Source organism: Cervus canadensis, chromosome 19 (genome assembly GCF_019320065.1).
Source record: "Cervus canadensis isolate Bull #8, Minnesota chromosome 19, ASM1932006v1, whole genome shotgun sequence".
In the NCBI taxonomy this organism is placed as follows: domain Eukaryota; kingdom Metazoa; phylum Chordata; class Mammalia; order Artiodactyla; family Cervidae; genus Cervus; species Cervus canadensis.
The window spans coordinates 9,460,019-9,479,387 of NC_057404.1; the positions used below are offsets into that span (position 1 = coordinate 9,460,019).

General features: G+C 45.1%; 1 protein-coding gene across 2 annotated transcripts in view; it reads right to left on the reverse strand.

Annotated features, from left to right (window-relative positions):
- The window catches only part of NWD2 (NACHT and WD repeat domain containing 2), a 216,176-nt gene extending 197,476 nt beyond the window's left edge, over positions 1–18,700 (reverse strand). The window contains exons 1-2 of one of the 2 annotated variants that reach the window (XM_043438726.1): positions 14,024–14,157; positions 10,171–10,251 (exon numbers count right to left, since the gene is read on the reverse strand). Coding sequence is in view for 1 of the 2 variants with exons in the window: in XM_043438725.1 (XP_043294660.1) it covers positions 14,024–14,174 (151 nt within the window). In the remaining variant the exon portion in view is untranslated. Of the gene's footprint in view, positions 1–10,170; positions 10,252–14,023 lie in introns of both variants that reach the window. The other variant, XM_043438725.1, reaches the window with a different exon arrangement.
- Positions 18,701–19,369: the final 669 nt, after the last annotated feature.

Here is a 19,369-nt window from a genome sequence, read left to right on the forward strand (position 1 = left end):
TCTGAACCTTCATGGAGATTTAAAGCAACATTAAAGGGCTCTTTTATGTGTGAAAGAAATGATAATTTTTAGTAGAAGATTTTAGCACATCTGACATTATAAGGAGAAAGTGCTAACTTTTTATTCTCTCTGAATGTCATTTTATTGAAATCTGCTTTATACCTATAGTTTCAAGGGATTTTTTTTTGCCAGATGATTTTTAAAAACTGAGTTACAAGGTGTGGCTGCTCTATTATTTAAAGATGTAACTTATTAACCTAATACCTCATAAACTGGACTGAATTCATATTTATGTGTTATATCAACATTTTAAAAACACACTGCTTTAATATAGTTCCCTATGGTTAAAGCATATACGATTATATACGTGGCGTAACTCGGGAATAAGGACCCATTTCATACCACAATTTACAAAGCAGCAGCTATTCAAGTAATTCTCATTTCCTTATAACCTAAAACAACTTTTCTGTATTGCCGAGGACTTTTAGCAAATTCTGATTCAGGATGTTTAAGTCCTCGCTACCTTCCAGGCATTGTTTTAGACGCTTATATATAGTATTTCACTTATTTCTCCAGCTCACCTTGGAAGGTGGTTTTTATTATGCTCAACTCTCATAAGCTTGAGGGGCAATGAAACGTGAGGAAATGAGATGCTTTACCCAACATTTTAACAAATCTCTAGATACAAATCCAGATCTACCCCACAAACTCTCACCTTAGCTGGTCCACACGACAGTGGGTTTGTTTCATTTTACCATTTTCACTTGTCGATTACTGTTTAACAAATAAAAATCACTGGCTTAAAAGAATCATTTTTCTCTTGAATCTGCAATTTGGGCAGGTTTTGGTCAGGAGACGGTCTCTGCTCCATACAGCATCCATCCCCTGGGCAGACTCTGTAGGTACGGGAGGGAGTCGGGGTGGAGACAGCTCCTCCTCCTCGCCCACAAGATGCTGCTACCCTCACTTGCTTAAGGGCTCTCTCCAAGGAAGTCTGAGAGAGCTCAGTCTTGTCCAACTTTTTGTGACCCCATGGACTGCAGCCTGCCAGACTCTTCCATCTGTGGGATTTTCCAAGTAAGATACTGGAGTGGGTTGCCATTTCCTTCTCCAGGGGATCCTCCCAATCTAGGGATGGAACCTGTGTCTCCTGCATCTTCTGTATTGGCAGGCAGATTCTTTACTACTGAACAACTTGGGAAGCCTCCGAGGGTGACTGAGGTCTAAAGAACTGGTGCTTCAAGAGACAGAAAATAAAGGTGCCGACTTCTAAGAGCCTGGACTCAGAAATTGGCACAGTGCCATTTTCTTCTGTACCGTATTGGTCAAAACCAGCACCCAGATTCAAAGAGAGAAGTCCATTTTCCACCTGTGAAGGGGAGGTATGCCAAAAAACTGGGAGACCCATGTGACAAGAATCTCACAGCCTCACACTTTATAAGATGCCTAGTTCAGAGTAATTTCATTAAATTATCAAATTCCTATTTTACAAAAGCTCTCATCCCCCTTGAGTTTGCAGATACATACTTACAGGTGGTAGCTTCTCAGAGGTGGGAGCCTCTGGATCTTTCTACATTTCTCCTACATGTTCTTTTTTATTGTTCTCATAATTGATACTCTATATTCATTATTTGGGCTTCTGAACAGAGTGACCCTGGGCTTAAAAGGGAACTTTTAATTTTCATGTCTCTTCAGCGTTCTCATCACGTGCAACTGGACTAGTTTCCCCACTGGCCCCTCCAATCCAGATCAGAGGTCTCTTTCTTAGATTAGATACATCCTGGCTTTTCCCTTTTAACTAAATTTGACCAGCTCATGCTTGACCGGGATATCAGATATGACAGTTTGATTCCAATTATTCCAACTGACCTTTGCACACAAACATCCCCCTCACAGTGCTCCTATTTCTGACAGTTGTGTTGGTCCTGCCTCTTAGATGGATGAGTCTAAAGAATAAAGGGAGCAGCATGGACCTCTTACTTCCTTGGAAACTGCACACCAACCACTTAGGAGTCTGGTCTATGCAATGCCTAGCCAATGAATATTTCAGCTGATGCTCAGAATAAAATCTGAAGGAAATATACTCAATGACAAGAAACTCTCTGAATGCCACGATACATAATGGGTCAGATTAAACACTATGAAGGACACCCTTTCAATTTTGTGATTTCATTTCTGAGTTAGACTCTGTAATCACTCTTGGAATAAGATACCTGACATCTGGGCTTTGCTCTCTGTTTCAAGTGTACCCATGTCAAAGACTTTAAAATACTCTGGAATGAAAATGAGATTTCAAGGAAGTGTTTCCTTGGAAGTGGGTATTATTTCCTTTGAATTACATACACAGCTGCATTTTTTTTTTATTCTTTCATTAACTCAGTATTCAATTCAGTAGCTAAGCTGTGTCTGACTCTTTGCAACCCAATGGACTGCAGCACACCAGGCCTCCCTGTCCATCACCAACTCCTGGAGTTTACTCAATTCCATTGCGTCAGTGATGCCATCCATTTCATCCTCTGTCGTCACCTTCAATCTTTCCCAGCATCAGAGTCTTTTCAAATGAGTCAGTTCTTCACGTCAGGTGGCCAAACTATTGGAGTTTCAACTTCAACATCAGTCCTTCCATTTCCTTTAGGATGGACTGGTTGGATCTCCTTGCAGTCCAAGGGACTCTCAAGAGTCTTCTCCAACACCACAGTTCAAAAGCATCAATTCTTCGGTGCTCAGCTTTCTTTATAGTCCAACTCTCACACCCATACATGACTACTGGAGAAACCATATCCTTGACTAGACAGACCTTTGTTGGCAAAGTAATGTTTCTGCTTTTTAATATGCTGTCTAGGTTGTTCATAACTTTCCTTCCGAAGGAGTAAGCGTCTTTTAATTTCATGGCTGCAATCACCATCTGCAGTGATTTTGGAGCCCAGAAAAATAAAGTCAGCCACTGTTTCCACTGTTTCCCCATCTATTTGCCATGAAGTGAAGGGACCGGATGCCATGATCTTAGTTTTCTGAATGCTGAGCTTTAAGCCAACTTTTTCACTCTCCTCTTTCACTTTCATCAAGAGGCTCTTTAATCCTTCACTTTCTGCCATAAGGGTGGTGTCACCTGCATATCTGAGGTTTTTGATATTTCTCCCGGCAATCTTGATTCCAGTATTATACAAATCCTTTTCCTAATTATATAATAGCCAACATACTTTAATTTGTAGAATGAATTCTGTTTAATCACAGCAAAATTATGATATAAGCTAAATCTCTGAAGAAGTGATAGCTATCTTTAAATTAATATAACCACACTTTTAGATTGTACGTAACTCAACACCTAGGATCTCTGTGAGCCATCTACTACAAGATTTACTTTTATTTAAACCATATGACCATTAACAAAAAGACTTAAAAGAATTTGAGTTGAAAAGACCTGTCAGCGTACTTTGTCAAACCCAATTACTTTGTAGTTGAATTCCTGTTACTCTGAAGGAATTCCATCATTAGCCATTTTCAAAGGTGTTTGTGAGTTTGCACTTTTTCTTTTTAGTTGTCTATTGTGGCATATCAATGTACCCCAAAACTTAGTGATTTAAAACAAATTATTTCTAGACAGATAAAGTGACTTCTTCCAAAGCCTTGCTAAACACTTACCCCATGAAAGTATTCTGATATGCATATTTGCATGTAATTGCTGCTTTTACACTTAAGATATGTAACACCCTATTGCTCACTGTCTTCTCTTCTATTAAGATATTGCACAGTGATATAATTTGGGCTACACCAAACTAGATATCTAATTTAAATGATTCTGGTAACTGAAGGCTTCCACCATGTACGAATGTTAAAGTGGAAATAAGTGAATATCTGTGTTAGGCAAGAAGCCCTTCTTCCCCTAACTGGAAGTTTCTTATGGAGTGGAAGGCCCCTGGCCTCTCTTTTCTGTCTCACTTACCCCCCCAGAGCTCAGGTGGGAAGTTAAAAGGTGACTTATTTGACTGGAAAATGCAGGAAGAATAAAGCAGGCACCTGCTCACCCCTCTCTTTGGGGAATGGACCTGTTTGTCCTCAGAGTGGGGGTATGCTCCAGGCTCTGGGTTCTATGAAGCAGACCCTCCCCCTCCGTTTCCCCCCACACCAGTGTTGGGATGGAAGACTGTCTAATTCTGGTATTTAGTGTTAAGAAGTACAAAAATGCTCTGCATTATCTTTATCACCAGCAGTGGTGATAATTTATCTCCTCTCTGCATAGCCTCTGGTCTTTTTTTCCCCTCATCTCAGAATCTGCAAGGTTTTAGAAAGGTGGAATTTACAGACTCACTGTCAAGCCTCAACAAATCATCATCGTCACAACAACTATTATTATTAGCAATGTTTGTTGAGCATTTGCTATGTGTCAGGTTATGAATTCACTACGTTTTCATGTATTATGTCATTTAACACAGTTATATCAAAGATATAACCTGGGGTTTCAGCAGCTTTTATAGTTGGCCATCACGAAAACCTCTCCTGCCTACGTGCACACATTTCTCCCGACATGGTGAGATAGAATCTACTTCCTAAGAATTTTTTTAAGATCCCTTTGACTCTGGTCTTACCTTAATGACTCACACAGATGGGATGCAGGGAAAGAGACGTTCTGGGACTTCCGAACCCAGGCCTGAAGGGGCCTGGCAGCTTCCACTTCCTTTCTCTGGGAAAGCAATCCCTACAATGAATCCAAATCTTGAGAAAAAGCTGGAGTGAGCAAGTCCTCATGGAGAAGCACAGAGGAGCCAGATGCAGGAGTGAGAAATGGTAAATCGCTGGTTTAAGTCACTGAGTTTTGGGGCAAGTTGATACACAGGTGTGCATGCTAAGTCGATTCAGTCGTGTCCGACTGTGTGATCCTATGGACCGTAACCTGTCAGGCTCCTCTGTCCATGGGATTCTCCAGGCAAGAATACTGGAGCGGGCTGCTGTGCCATCCTCCAGGGGATCTTCTGGACCCAGGGCTCGAACCCACGTCTCTTATGTCTTCTGCACTGGTAGGCAGATTCTTTACCACTAGGGCCACCTGGGAAGCCCCCAGCTGATACACAGCAATAGACAACTGAAACAAAATATGAACTCACAGACAATCTTTAAAATGGCAATTAACGTCATTGCTATGGTGTTACAAGAGTTTTAAAAAATCAGTAGATGATTTATTGAGCTTCACAGGTGGCTCGGGGTAAAGAATCCACCTGCAATGCAGGAGACTCTGATTTGATCCCTGATTTGGGAAGATCTCCTGGAGGAGGGCATGGCAACCCACTCCAGAATTCTTACCTGGATAATCCCACAGACAGAGGAGCCTGGCAGGCTACAGTCCACAGGGTCGCAAAAAGTCAGGTAAGACTGAAGTGGCTGAACATGCACGCAGCATGCACAGATGATGTGTTAAACCATAAAGTCATAATCTATTTGTATACAAAGTACCTATATGACCCAATGTTGGAGTGGATTGCCATTCCCTTCTACAGAGAATCTTCCCGACCCAGGGATGGAACCTGGGTCTCCTGCATTGCAGGCGGATTCTTCACTGTCTGAGCCACCAAGGAGGTCCTATTAAATCATAAAGTCACGATCTACTTGTATACAGAGTACCTATATGGCCCAAGCCACATTTTCCATTAAATGTCATTCTAAATGAGCCAGTTTCAAAGGACAAACAATACCATCACCTCAATCCATCAGTTCCACTCTTATTCAAAAGGAGAAAAGCTCTTTGTGGAATAATCAAGATCATCCCTCTTTATTCCCTGTAGAGATCTCACCACCTCGTTGCCTCAGGTTCAGTTACCCTGTAGAAGTCTCCACACCCTGGCTCTCCTCCTTCCTCTGGGGAGCCCTCCCAAACCCCCAGCATTCCTGAGCCCCACGCTGGCTTACTCCTCGCTGTCTTTTCACTGCTCTGCTCAGATTTCAGCTCCGTGTTCATCACATGTATTTTTATCATTCACGTAAATTCTGTGAGAACAGAGACCTGGCCTGTTTTGTTCCTGTTGTATTCTTAGCACCAGAACAGCACCCATAGGGAGTGGGTGCTCTGTGAACACCTCCTGGCTGTGGAAGCGGACGAGTGCATCTGCCTGCTTCCTGCCAGATACTGTTTCTTGGGGTTAAGGATCCATTACCACGCCTTTCACCCTCTCCCTCGGGGCACAGTGGCTGGAAGCCTAGAGGTTCCTGGTCACAGCTGTTGCCAGGGTCCACACGCGATCCCGCTCGGCCAGGGGGACACACGTGTGAGACATCTGGAGAGCTGGGGGAGCCGAGAGGTTCTTCTGTCACCAGCTGTGGTGGCTGACACGCAGGTTCAGCAGATAAGGGTACTCATAGAAACCAGTCAGCTACCCAGGCCCCGCGGTGCAGACTGGCAGTGGCTTCTACATTCTCCTGTCCCCTGGCTGGCAGCTTTGGCCATGTGACCTAAATGCCCAAGAGTGGCCCTGACTTTCACTTCTCTGACCCTTACAATGTTTGGGGGGAAACATCTAGTTCCTGAACATATCTGGAATGGCCTTCATTTTCACTGCTGAGTTCTGACTGACGCCTTGGCAGATGGCATTCCTTAAGGGCAGGAGATACCTTGCTCCTCTCGGCACCTCCATATCCACACGGCATCTGGATCGCAGTGGAAACTTAAAGAGAATAATAGCAAATAATGCTTAACAAGTGCCCAGCACTGTTCTAAGTGCTTTACATCTACTAGCTTACTTCATCCACTCAGTGAGCCTCTTAGGCAGTGTTCTCTTTCAGAGATTATGAAGCTGAGAACAAAGAAGTTAAACAACTTGCTTAAGAAATCACTTCATTAAATGGTGGACTGAGGAAGAGTAAATCCCAGGTAGCCTGGCTCTCAAGTCTGTTATTGCTGTTTAGTCCTAAGTCATGTCCAACTTTTGTGACCCCATGGACTATAGCCCACCAGGCTCCTCTGTCCATGGGAATTCCGAGGCAAGGATACTGGAGTGGGTTGCCATTTCCACCTCCAAAGGATCTTCCCAGCCCAGGGATTGAACCCCCATCTCCTACTTGGCAGGTGGATTCTTTACCCCTCAGCCACCTGTATTCTCTCCTGCCTGAAAAATGTTTGCTGAAGGACTGGAAGATTCAACTATTAAAAATTTAGAACTCATTTATTATAAACATCCTGTGTGTGTTTATTGTAAAATAGCAGTTTGCAATATTCTCGTTTAAGACTCTTATTTTTGAAAGATGTTTCAGCCTATCAAAAACGTGTGTGTGTGTGTGTGTGTGTGTATACACACACACTTCTTGTTGTGCCTAACTGTATTTTTTCCAATAACTCATAAAACAATGAAAAAAATTAGGGAGCTTGGAAATTAGCATTGTAGGAGAGGAAAGAAGAACAATGGTAAATAATATTCATAAGTTTCTTGGGGTTTTCTTGATGCATATCGTTCTGCCTCTTGTCTGAGAGCACAAGTTAAGGTCAATGGCCACTGGTTGCAGCAACTATAGGGAATACATCTCTTGTTATTGTGGCTTCTGCCAACTGGAGAATAAGTTTTCCTACGTAAGATTCCAAAGGAATGGGGAAGAGGGCTCTGCAGTGAAGAATCCACCTGCTGATGCAGAGACATGGGTTTGATCCCTGGTCCTGGAAGACGCCACGTGCCCTGGAGCAGCTAAGCCCGTGCACCAGAACTACTGAAATACACAATTAATGAGCCCAGGTGTTGCAGGTGCTGACGCCCGAACACCCTAGAGCCCATGCTCTGCAACGAGAGACGCCACCGCCACGAGAGGCCCGCACATCACAACTACAGAGTAGTCCCTACTCACCCCAGTGAGAGAAAAGCAATGCAGCAATGAAGACCCAGCAGAGCCAAAAATAAATAAAATTATTTTTAAAAAAGAATTGGAGAAGAGAGTCAAAGATGCAAAGACAAGTCAAGTAGAAAACTAGGTGGGAATGGGCTCAGGATCTGATCATTAACACTGTGCAAAACCTTCAAAGATGACCAGTGCACATATCCGTGGTGGGGGGCGGTGGGGGGTGAACAAAAAAAAGGCATTAGAGATAGCTTTGTCTCCACTCCAGATGTCTCTTGACATACAGAGGGATCCACCAGTAACCCTGAATAGGGCTGGCATTTATCCCTCAGGGAGAAGTGTCTTTATCTGATGGCTGCATTTGGAAGGAAAATTTGGGCACAAATAACCCAGCCCCTTCTTTCTCTCTTGTAAGTAAAACTGTCATTCTCAGCCCCTTCACGTCAGACATTTCAGGGGGTCAGCTCTGTCCATGGTGGGGGAGGGGAGAGTCTGGGCTTTGTCCATTACTGTAGCGACTTAGTCTGTACAGTTCTGAGGCTCAGTACTGGGAAGCCCACTTGCCTGAAGTTAAAAGCTATATTTCCCAATAAAGATCCATAGCCCTTATTTGAAATGACAAAATCCAAGAATCAAAACCAAAATTTTCCTTAATTCATTTGGCAGCAAAACCTCAAGTGAACTGACTCCTGGTGGCAAAACCCAACCCTACCGAATATGAAGCCACTTATAGTCCTTATTACCCCACTTAGAGCTCTGTGTCCAGTATAGTAGCCAAGAGTCACACGAGTCTATTCAAATTTAAGTCAGTTACTATGAAATGACATGAAAAATTCAGATTCTTACTCATACTAGCCAAGTTTCAAAAGCTCAATAGCCATATGTAACTAGTGCTCTCACATAGATACAGATAAAGACCCTCAGCAATGCAGAAAGTTCTACTGTATAGCACTTAGTCATGTTCTCTTATAAACACATTCATATCTGGTTATAAGATATTAGTAACAAACAACATATGTACCATTTCTGCCCTAAATCTAAAAAATGTGGAATTGCAAAATCACATCTGGCCCAAAGGATCACAGATAAGGAGTACTGGCCTGCTTCAGCTTTTATTAGTAACAAAGGCAGTATTTTGGTTTTTCTTCAGCTTTACATTTTACCTATTACTGACTGAAGGGCTGTGTCCCCCAAAGTTCACATGTTCAAGTCCTAACCCTCAATGTGATGATATTTTGGGGTGAAGCCTTTGGGCGATAGTTAGATGAAGTAATAAGATGGGATTCTTAGCCTTAGAAGAGACATAAAAGCTCGCTCTTTCTACCACGTGAGGACGAGGCAGACACTGGAGAGAGAAAGCCGCAAGCCAAGGGGCATCAAGGATCGGCAGGAAAGCAGAAAGAGGCAGAGAAAGGTTCTTCCCCAGAGCCTTCCGTGGGAGCACAACCCTGCCAACAGCTTGATTTCAGGCTCCAGACTTCAGAACCACAAGACTAGAGATCTGGGTTATTTAAAGCCCATTCTGTGGTAATTTGTTATGGCAACCCTAGGAAATTGACAGAGCATTGGTACCAGCAAGTGGTGTGCTGGAGAAGCAACGCTGGGACAGGGTAGAGGCTGGAAGACTTCTGAGGTGTGCACTAGAAAAAGCCAAGAATGCATGAGGGACTGATAAAGGGGACTCTGGTAAGAGTTCAGAAGGAGAGTTGGAGTGACAGCTATTCAGAGAACACATAAATAATCAGCAGCAGACTACCGATGACAAAGGCCTTCTGCTGACTCCCAGACAAGAAATGAGGAACATGTTTCTGACAATGGAGGAAAAGTGATTGTTACAACGTAGCAAAGAACTTGGCGGAACAGTAGTCTAGTGTTTTGTGGAAGACAGAAAGAACCAATGAAAGGGATAGTTAGCTAAAGAGATTTTTAAGAAAGTTTTGCAGGAGTACCTTGGTTTGTTTACAGTAAAATGAGAACGAAAGATGAACTGAGGAAGTAATTTTGTTAAGTAAAAGGGAATCAGAACTTGATGATCTTGAAAGCTCTCAGCCTATCCATATTGCAAAAATATGTGGAGGTATGCTCTGAAAAGAACAATAAGGGTGTGGTCACAGAACCATTTGGTAAAGAAATAAGAATGGGTGTGAACCCTGGACCCCTCCCCCAGCAGAAGCACGGCCAGTGTGAACTGGTGGAGACAGGATGACAGAAAGGAAGGCTGTCAGATCTACAGGACTGGACCATAGGGCTGCTGCCTGTGAACATGCATTATTCTTCAAGACAGAGGAAGAATGACCCCAAAGATTCAGAGAGCATCAGGGCTGCTTCCCTGGTTTCAAACCTGAGGGATGGCATCACCTGGAGTTCAGTAGGAGAGGTGGCCTCTGCCTAAAGCCTTGGGGGCAGGGCCTCCTGGGCCTTTGGTGGGTGACTCCTTCCCTGCAAAGACATAAGAGGCGAGACAAACACTCCAGTGGGTCCAGAAGGCAAAGCATCAATCCAAAAAGGATTATTCCAGAGCCGCAAGACCTAATGGTATTTGCCTTGCTGGGTTTGGGACTTGCATGGAACCCTTCATCCCTTCTTTCCTACTGCTCTAGTTTCTCCCTTCTGGAATGAGAAACTATATCCTATACCTGGCGCCTCATCGTATATTTGGAAGGACATAACTCATCTAACAGCCTCACAGCTGGAGGGGAATTTTGTTTCAGGATGAATCCTATCTGGAGTCTCAGCCACGAATCATTTAGACGACACTTTGGGCTTTAGAGTTAATGCTACTGTTTGCAGCTTTGGGATGGAATAATGTACTTGGTGTGCAAAGAGGACATGAATTTGAGGGATCAGGGGCAAAGCGGTATGACTTGAATGTTTGTCCCTGCTCCTCCCCCCAGTTCATATGGTGAAGCCCTGACCCCCAATTTGATATCTGGAAGTGAGGCCTTTGGGAGGTAATCAGGTTTAGCTGAGATCATGAAAGTGGGGTCCCCAATATGAGATTAATGTCCTTGTATGAAAAGGAGCCTTGGGTAAGACTTGAAGCAGAGAAGAGTATTATTTAACAGGCCTCTCAAATTTCAATCATAGGGAGAGAACTGTGAAGGCTCCTCTCCTCCACATATTCGTGGACAATTCAATTCAGAATAATCACACTGGAGAATTTTTATGTGTTTTAGAACCACTGTTCCAAGGAGGTATAAGTGCCATTCTGGCAGAGAGACAGTGACTAAATGACTAGAAAAATTCCAAGGATTAATAAAGATGCCACAGATGGGACAGCTACATTGGTGGGAGGTGGGAGTAGATGAGATCCAAAACCCATCCACGTAGGAGAACTGGGGACAGTTACAGCCTCCCTCACGCTGGTTCTTATCCAGTGTCTATCACACGGCGAGGACAAGTCAGATGTAGATATACTTCTGAACAGGAATATGTCCATTAGAGTTCAAAAAATCTTGAAATTTTCTTGAATGCTTGTAAAGCGACCTTTTCATGGGGGTACAGTGAGTCAGGGCAACCATGGTCCCTTCCTGATACTCAGCTTCTTGTGGCCATCAGGCTTCAAGAGGAAGACCAAAATTATTGACTACAGCCAGCTGATTTTCTTGTCCATGTGGGTGTACATATTTATAGAAATTGGACAGAATCTAGGCTGGGCCAAAGAGTACCCTGCAGGCTCTGGCTTATTTCATTCTGCTACATGAATTCAGGCAACTAGTTTAACCTGGTGCCTCTGTTTTCTCATCTGTAAAATAGGAAGAACACCCTCTGGTCCACCACCCTTTGATGGTATTTGGCAGCAAAAACTGAATGAGCCAATCTGTGTTCTAAAGACATGTATTATTTTAAGTACTGATAGGGAAATTCCATATAAGCCTTGTAAAGCAATCAAAGGGAGACCCTTGCTGGATTCTTAAAAGTACTGCTATGAGCTCACAGAGACGCTTTTACTTAGAGCATAAATTGGATTTCTGCTGGTAAAGGAAAGCATGAGATAATATTCTCTGTCTTAATTTGACAGTGGAGAGGCTCTTGAGTATTGGCCAGCAATCTAATACTGGATCACACCGAAACACAACCATTCGCTTCCTGGGTCATATCCATAAAGATCTTGCAGTAAAGTGCTGTCTTGGACAGAGCATTTATGGAGACTGCAAAGCAAAGTCTCATGTTCAGGCTCTAAAAAAAAAATACCCATCTCCATCTTTTCTATTTAATATACCCTGGGCTCTCCTTTTGGGATAAAACTTGAAGTCCTGCCCCTATTGTAATTTTTCAGGGTAAGATTCACATTTCTGGTCTTTTAAGATAAATCTGCAAGTTGCCAGCTCAGTGACCAGTAGGCAAGATCCACCCCTCCCTCTTGTTTGCTGTCCTAAGATTAATACACACTAAAGCTTCTATTGCAAGAAACTGCGGAATTAACAGAATCACGTGTACAGGCTTAAGAAAAATAGCATTAATCCTGAATATTAATTCGGTATTAATCTTACTTGATAAAAATTTACTATCATTGATGTTTATCCTAGATTTTTTTTACAAATTTAAAGAAAGGTAAACTACTGATGACATTAGTAGAGTTTCATTGTACTTTAAAATCAACTTGTTTAAAGAAAAATGTTACTTAATTGGTTTTACATCAGCACATTAGAACTTGCCTCATGAGAGGTTTTTTGTTTTTTTGTTTTTTTTTTTTTTTAGCTCAGGAAAACGAAATTTTCTCAAAAACTTTAAAATGGTTTTAGCCATATTTTTTAAAACACCGAAACACTTAAGTTGCAGATGATCTTAGGTCCTTCAACAGGTTGCACTGCTCCACAGTTTTCTTTTTCCAGATTTAAGTAAAAAATCCTTTCAGACATATTTCAAATGACAGGAATTTTAAACAATGTACCGCAGCTTCCCTGAAGCCTCCTTAATTATTGAGTTCTGTGAAACTCAGTTGTAAGCTGATAAACGGACCATTCACGCCCTCTCTGAAAAGGGCACAGCCTTTCTAATACTCATCACTGTGGGTTATCTATATGATTCTTTTCCCAATCCTCTTGTCGTAATTCGGACTTCACCCGAAATTGCTGCTAGTGTTTTTTGAAACAACTTTTTGAAAGCTATTTTTTATTGGTCTTCTGAATGCTTTTCACAAGCAACCAGAGCCTTGGGCTTTCACAAATGATGATTCTGTCCAATGACTGAATAACTTTTTTTTTCCTCTTTACTTCTTTGTCAGACCCAAGGCTTGAAAGAGTGCAGCAAAAGTAAGTTTCTGGTATCAAATGTCTATTTAAGTCTTCTATAATTTCACCTTAGGGTCACACATTTATTTTTCTAGAAAAGAGCAAGTTACAGTTTTATCCGGCCCAAGTCAAATGCATCCTACCTTTTCTTCACTTACTGAGATTAAAAGTTAACATTTAGGACTGAGAACAGAAAGGCAGAGATGAGCATGAGCGAGAAGCTACGCAGGGCTCAGTCGCTGTGATTCGTGAATGCAATAAATCAACAAGTTTTCATTTAAAAGCCACCAGGTGCCCAGCCCTTAGCAGGAACACGACTGAGAAGGCCAAGTTCTAGACCGGGACGATGCAGCCCAAGACCCAACCGTAGGGATGAGCTCATCCCGAACGCTCCACCTCGAAACCAGCGCCGGGCTGAGCGCCAGCCTGTTTCGGGACCGCACGGCACATTTCCCCAAGATCTCCGCAGATCTTGGGTTCGCAAGGGTCTCCTCCGACCCTCAAGACCAAAGGCGGGAGGCGAGGCTCAGAGAACCCACGCTCCCACTTCGCCTCGGCCTGAACAACTGGCTAAGGAGGAAGCCCCCATTCAGGGATCTGCCGTGGGGCCGAGAAAAATCTACTATCTGCGTTTATAACCTCGGAGAAGAAACCGCTGAAGGAAAGAAAAACGAGGTGGGGGGTGGGGTGGCAGGATGAAGCTTCCAGAAGCGCCTGTTAATTTCTCCGATACTTCCTAGACTGACCGGCAGAAATAATGCAGGAGGCGAGAAATGGACGTCCTAGGCAAAGTCAGCAGGCAGAAGAAATGAGCGAGGGAAGGAGAAAAGTGATTCAAACCAAATTCCCACGCGCTCAGGGCAGCCTCAGCACGGTGGAGAGAAAGGGAGCGCGGGGACACCCGGGGCAGCCGCCTGTGCCCTGGCACTTTCTCGGTTCCCGCCGCGCAGATGGACAAGAGCAAGCGAGGCACTCACCTTCGGGGTTGGCGCTGATGAAGACCCGGACGCTACGGCCGGCTGGCACCAGGTGAGAAGGCAGGGCGGTGAGGTTCCCGGAGAAAGCCGCCCGCCGGAGCGCGGAGTCCCGGGGACAGGGCAGCTTGGTGCCCGCGCCGGCCGGCCACATCGCCCTTAGGGAGGAACAGATGCCGACTCCTGCTCTCGGGTTCCTGCCCGCGGCTCCGCGGAACGGCTGGGTCGATTCCCGCAGGCGGCGCCGCTCAGAGCCGCTCCGAACCCGAGGGGCCGCGGGAGAGCTCCGTGGCGCACACCACCGGCCGGCGGAGAGAGGCCATATGGACCCGCCGGCTCCTCCCGCCGCCGCCTCCGGCCCCTCTGGGCGTTCGCCTTCGCTCGCGGCCCCGGCTTAGCGCAGTAGCAGGCGGCAGCTGGAGGTCAGCGTGGCGGCGGCTACGCGCGCGGCGCCCCTTTGCGCCGGGAAGCGCCCGCGCCGGTCGCCGAGCCCGCGGCCATCTACCCGCCCGCGCCCGTTGCGGGAGGAGGGGGCGGACAGCGCGGCCGGGATGGAGCAGGCGAGTAGAGCGGACCAAACTTTATCTACAAAAGGCGTCCGGAGTTTACCGCCAGCTGCCTCCAGCGGGGCGCAGGAACACCCCGCGACTTAATTAAAGGGCGGCTGGGGCGCCGGGGTCTCGGGCCGCTAGGGATCTCCCGGGCTTCTCTGAAGGCGAGCCCGCGCGCTCCTAGCTGCCTGCTTAGTGGAGGACGAGAAATTAGCTCGGGGTTTCTGCGACTCCTCCTGTAACTCTACTAAAGGTCAAACAAGCTCTGAGCATCTTCAAAAACGCACGCGTGCTGGCGTCTGCGCGTTTTTGCCTAAGTGCTGGGAATTCCGCCTCAAAGTTAGACGCACCGCGGAGCGCAGACCCCCAGGGTCCAAAGCACCAAAACTCGGGACCGTCTGGGGCGTCCTGCAGGGAGTATCGCCGTCGCCCTTTTTCTTTGCGCAGGTGGCCGCGTCCTGCCGCTCGGCTCGCTCCCCTCGCGCAGCAGAGCGGGGGTTCTTATAGCGAAGCAGCGCTGCTCACGTGCTCCTCGCCGCGTGGTCACGGAACCCTTCCTCGAGCTGATCTCCGCGGGGAGTGCTCCCGAGGTCTCTAAGGCTCCAGGGGGTCCTTCCTGCCCCCGCCCCGGCGCATTCCCGGGCCATTCCGCCAGCGCGGAGGCTCCGGGACCCGCCGGAAGGGAGGCTGGATGCCGGGAGTCCCGCGCGGCCTGGCGCGCCTGGGCACCGCAGGCTAGTGCGGCCTCCGGGGAGCGCCTCCCAGCGCAACGTCCCGCAAAGTGCAGGTGGCCACAGATTGGCGCCAGGTGCGAGAGATCAGAGTTGGCGTAGGGCAGCTTTTCCAAGTCTGTGCAGAGCGTGAGTTGGCTTTACCTGAAGCGGATGTAACACGGCCAGGGCGGTTGAGGGACTGTAAACCAGGGGTCGGGGCGTGAGGTGGATGGTGCAAGGTTCCTGATCCACGTCCGGGGTGACATGGGATGCAACGGGACTGAACCTAAAATTGCCATCTCTGGGCCACACTCCACTGCACCTTCAAACTACTGCAAATCCCAGGGCACGCAGGAAGTGGGATTGTGAGGTGGGGTAAGGGAGGAGGGTGTTTTGGAGACTTAACTGGAGTTTGGCCTCCAAATCCCTGATGTTGAGCATTAAGGCAGGAACAACTGTGTTTTAGAGAGAACAGCTTTTCCAAATCTTTGAGATTGTGGAGGGGGCGGGTGGGCACGGGGTGAAGACAGCCTCAGCTGCCAGCTTTAGCCTCTGGCCTGGGGCTTCTGCTGCAGGCAGCTCCGGCGTGCACTTCTTCTGGCCCCTGCTGGTGGCAGTGAAGTCCTACGCACCGCTGCCTTTTGTTACCCGCAGCACCAACACACACTTTCCCGGGTAACCATTTTGAAGAATTGGGTCTCTAGGTTTTTAAGGCTGCCTCTTCAGTACTGAGAACCGGAGGGCAGACAGCAGTTCTTACTTTGTGATAATTTGATGAAACCAATAAAGAGACCTTGAACATACCCACGTATTCATTCAACTGATTTCCATTTAGCAATTTATTTCCTTCCTCTCTCCAGCCTCATTACTCCCCGGTGGGGACATTCTCCCGCAGGAAGAACTGTCTGAAAGCTCTCCTGATGTCCCAAGAGGTTTTGACTGGGCTCTCTGGAAGAGGTTATGAATATACAGTGTCTATTACCGTATAATTCTTTATGAATATACAGTATTTGTTGCTGGAGAAAGGAGCCAGGACCACTTCATGCCACATCTCAATGTTGTTTTATGTTGCAGAGTTGCCAGATTGTCAAGGACCTGCCTGCCTCCCTTTCTTTCTCACCTCCCCCCCCCTCCATTTTGTGGTTTCTCTCTTAAAAATCAAATTAGTGTTTGTGTCTTCTGACCTTTGTTTCAGATCTCAGAGTATTTCATTTTCATAGGATGACTTTGAGATTTTTGGCAGCCTCTGTAACCTAATTAACTGTTCTAGACAGGCCGAAGTTTAGCATCTGCCAGTGTCACTGCAGACCAAGGATGCAGAGGAGAGAGAATTTAACAGTATCTGTGGGGCCAAGCTTCAGAAAGCTCCTAGCACAGCCAGCTTTGCATTAGGTAGAGCAGGCTGCTGTCTTGGGTTATCCGGGAGGTTTCTCCATGAGGATACGTGACCTCTCCACCACATACACACAGACAGGCACACCCATTTACTTCTTTCATCCTGTCTCTTGCTAACATCGGGTAGCCTAAAACTAGAGATTCATTCATTAGCATGCAGATGGCAAAAGGGAAGAGTCACTCATGGTGCTAACACTTTGTTATGAATTAACTAGATGTATTTCCCACCCTGTGGAACTAACTGTAGGCTATGGAAGTGGAGAGTGGGGAAGGAGAGAAACTGGAAAGGGAAGGGAATGAGTGGGCATCAATGTGGAAAGCAGGTCCTGACTTACAGTGTCAAGATTGCTTTGTTTTTATCTGTTTAAAGCACTTTACAAACATTTTATTATTACTCCCATTTTACATACACAAAAGAAACCCAAGTCTCAAAAAGGGGAAATGACTTGTCCAAGGTCACATAACTAGTTAATGCTCAAGCTGGAATCCAGGCTTTGGGGCCCTGTCTCAGTCATCTTTGCAGTACACCACCTCTGTTTTCTAATTTTGCCCAGGTCTGGTCCTGGCTGACATCCCTAGTAACCTGAACAATATGTGTTCAGGTCTGTGTTCACAGGTGTGGAAGATTGCTTATTATAGCCCAAAATAGGAAAGAAGGTCTGCCACAAGATCACACAAGACTAGACTCTTCCAGCTTTTATCTGTTGATCTGTTGTTGATCTTCCAGCTGTTGATCTGATGACAAAGACTTCCAGATTCCTTGTTGTCTTTAGGTCCTGTTTTTTCCTCATAAGACCACAGGTAAACTCACATCATACCTGAAGCTGGCTGGAGCATGTAGAAGAGCACCTGGAAATAGAAATAGGAAATTAAAAGTACACGAAAAATGGACTCGGGGCCAAACTTGTGATCAGGAAGAGATATTCCCCTCTCTATCCTCTCACTCACCCCAATTAGCAGATCAGAGGACCACAAAGAGGTTCCTATCTTTATAAAATAGTGATGCCAGCCTTTGATAAAACAGGGCTGCTCGAAGGTAAAATTACTGCTATGTTTGTTCTACTCATAAAGCTGGAAGGATTCCTTGTGGTCAAGGAATTCAACTCCTGTCAGTATATAGAAAATGCTCCCCCCCCCAAAGTAATTTTATAGAACAGGAGGAAAAACTATAATAATATTGATATGCTAAACATCTGTAAGCTAGACCCTAAGACTCTATATAGTACTTTTAATAGACATCTCTTTAATCCCACTGGATCTGAGGTCTGGGCCAAATACCTCTCTTCTCTCTCCCCTTGGTATCCCTTGTATCCCTCTTGTGACGTATGTGCAGGTTGCTTGTTCCAAAGTCAGTGGTGCCGAAGTACCTCATCTCCTCCCCTTCCCCAGGAAGCATGGTGGCCTTTCACCCAGCTGCATGGCTGTATCACCTGTTCAGTTCATCTTACTTAGATGATGGGGGCGGTGATTGTAAAGGACGTAACCAGAGTCCCTGTGACTGACTCTGACCCAGCAGAAGAAAGATCCAAGTATTTACCTGCCTGTACAACAAATATTCTGGCCTGGATGCTTCTGAGCCAGTGTTCAGCATCTATCCTCTTGTGGATAAAAGTGGAACTAGAACTCCTAGTATTGTAAAGATGACCAATAAAACACATACTATTCTGTCTCATAAAATCTAGCTGTTGAAGCCAACCATGTGTTTTTGTGTTTCTGAAACTTGTGGAAGTACATCAGACTTAATGTTACATTAATTGTTCACAGTGGCTCCCTGAGAAGGGTGATAAATATTTGAATCTCTTTGCTAAAGTGAGAAATGGATTACACAGGGTCATTCAAACAAGGAGTCCATTTCCCAAAGTTCCAGCTCAGGATCTCATCCAAACCATCAGGAACCCACTTAGTTGTTTACAAAATGGAAATTTTCAGTTTATGTGAGAATTTGTCAGCATAATAATTTGCCAACAGAGATGGTTGATTCAGAGGTGTCTGCAGCATGATGGAATTCACAGCAGCTTGGTTTTAAATAAAGTTACACCTTTCTGAATTTGCTATCTGATGTTTTCATGACTCAGAAATTCTAACTTTATATCCACCCCCTTCCAAATCTGTTTAATGTATTTTTTGAGCCTTCTGCTTCTTGCAACCTTCTAAACAATTGCATTGTTATGACAGCACAATGCACAGCATACAAAGTAGAAGAAAGTAAGGCAAGTTGCTTAATAAAAATTGGTAGATTAGTTTCTATTTCTAAATTAAATGTTTTATTTTTGTATTATGGTCATCAAATATTTTCCACCTCATGACATTAGTCACAGGTAATGTTCCGTTAGACACCCTCTTCTTTATTCTTCCATCATCTGATACTTACTTAGAGAATTACTTTTTACAAGGCACTTTCATATCTGTTAACTCATTTTGACTCTCACCCTGTGAGGTAGGTTATGGATAAACTATACTCCAGCCTCCTCCCTATTTTTCTAATACGAAAAAGCAGATCAGGCAATTTTTATGGCATGTACCAGATCACTCAGTTGGTAGCTGGCAAAACCAGTGTCAAAACTAGATCTCTGGACACCAAACTATAGATTAATTATAATATCCCACATGGATACCAACACATAACCAGATACATTTAGCCAAATTGATGAATATCATTTGCATTTTTAGTTGTTAGAAAAACCAAATAA